Source organism: Glycine soja, chromosome 15 (assembly GCF_004193775.1).
Source record: "Glycine soja cultivar W05 chromosome 15, ASM419377v2, whole genome shotgun sequence".
Lineage (NCBI taxonomy): Eukaryota > Viridiplantae > Streptophyta > Magnoliopsida > Fabales > Fabaceae > Glycine > Glycine soja.
The window spans coordinates 50259857-50261679 of record NC_041016.1 but is presented as its reverse complement, the minus strand read 5'-3'; the positions used below and the strand labels follow the sequence as shown (position 1 = coordinate 50261679).

The window sequence follows — 1823 nt, the reverse complement described above, 5'->3', positions numbered from 1 at the left end:
ATTCTCTAATGTATCCAACATACAAAGTTGTAGCCATAATTGTTCTAATTCTTTGATGAAACCACAGGAAAAATGTACTTGTACATAATACAAATCAAATTTAGCAACTGCTTTTCCTAAAAGATAAAAAGTAAGTTGCTCATTTCTGTCGAACTGTTGTGATGGCCTCCACGTCTAACGATGTGCCATCAGAAAACCACTACAAAATTAACATTAGATAAAATTATTAGTAACTTAACAAATATTAACCAAAGTTACAATTGTAACTCCATGCATTATGTTTACCTTGTGCCAGTCATCCTTCAAATCGGCAGTCACGATGCACCACATCCAGTGCATGACATAATATCCGCACTCAAACCCTCTACTTTGCACATTAGTCTACATATAACATTTTTAATGGTTACTTAACATTCAACACTTAAAGATGTACAAACGGTTCATTACAAACAAGTACTGATTACCTTGGGTTCAACCCACCAAGGTGCACCTTGATTAGACATGCCTTCAAAAGAACTAGTTATTGTCTTCATTGCACTAGTTAAAAAAAATAGCATATATATGACAACCATTTTTGTTGTATATTTAACAACAATTACCAACTAAAGGATGCCATGATTTGTATATTTGAATAGAACCTGTTAATTGCGCCTTTGATGTTAATATCAGGCTTCTTCCTCAGAGAACAAAACCAAACGACCGTGTTTTCCCTTGGGTGGAGAACAAATAGTTGCCAATGTGCCCTGAATTGGACAATTATAATAACAAAATTGTACAACAATAACAAAAAAAAACTTAAATTCGAAGAACAATTGAACTTACTGATGCAAGTAAGCTCCTAAATACAACTGCCTTTGTGATTCCTTGACCCATGTTTCAATGTATTGTTGGCATTGTTGACGTCTTTCCTTAGCATTTTGTATAGATTGAGGCTCCAGCAAACCATATAGTGACTGATCAGCTTTGCTTCTACCGCACTCATTCATAAATCTATTTGGAAGACAAGTCATGATTATTTTAAATGTTTTAGATATAATACATAGATCTTCTGCTCTGGATCAGCTCTGGATCTTCTGCTAACTTTTTCCACCGCTGATGAAGCCTATACAATAAATTACATAGATATAATACCAGAATAATTTCACCCAGCACAACAGGAGAGGAAGTTATAAGCTATTATAATTATATAAAGTTATAAATATAAATGAAGGGTGCATGTGATAAACTGCAAATTTTTTGAGGTAATACATTAGCCATATTTTATGAAATAAAAAATTCATCACATGCACCCACTGAAGACCCAAAATCTAGTGAAAAGCTAAAAAAAGTAAGCAAAATTTGAAGTACATACACTAAACAATATGAAACAGTTGTAAATGCATGCTTTTGGATAGGCTGAAAGATAGAAATCCAATATCATCATCTTTGTACTCAAAAGCTATAGTGGGATGGCTGATATTTTAATATTATAGTAGAATAACATTATTGTTCCCATTGTTTCTTCGTCTCATTTTTGTACTCAAAAGCTGTTCTCTTTATGTTCCCATTGTTTTTAGTTTACTCCTTAAATGGGTTAGAGATAAATAAAATAGTAAGTTACCATCTGCAGTTCAAAACCTGTGAAAGCAAATAAGATGCAGCATAGAAATTTGACTTCTGGAACTTTCTTATTGAAATTTTCAAAACCATGGCATTGAACGAGAAATTAGGTTTGGGGAGAAATCGAACAAGACAGAGGATGGTTTTGAAAGTGAAGTGAGGCTTGTGTGCAAAATGTTCCCTAATTTCTGAGTAAGAAGAACATTTAGGGGCAAGTGGTAACG

At 33.4% G+C, this 1823-nt stretch overlaps 1 protein-coding gene across 1 annotated transcript; it reads right to left on the bottom strand.

The window, feature by feature from the left end:
- Positions 1-443: 443 nt before the first annotated feature.
- Positions 444-1020, bottom strand: LOC114386266. The gene is made up of 3 exons (XM_028346229.1): positions 823-1020; positions 639-743; positions 444-537 (listed from the first exon to the last, which is right to left on the bottom strand). Exons 1-3 carry the CDS (start codon positions 1008-1010, stop codon positions 444-446), a joined length of 387 nt encoding a protein of 128 aa, XP_028202030.1. The 5' UTR covers positions 1011-1020.
- Between the last annotated feature and the right edge of the window lie 803 nt (positions 1021-1823).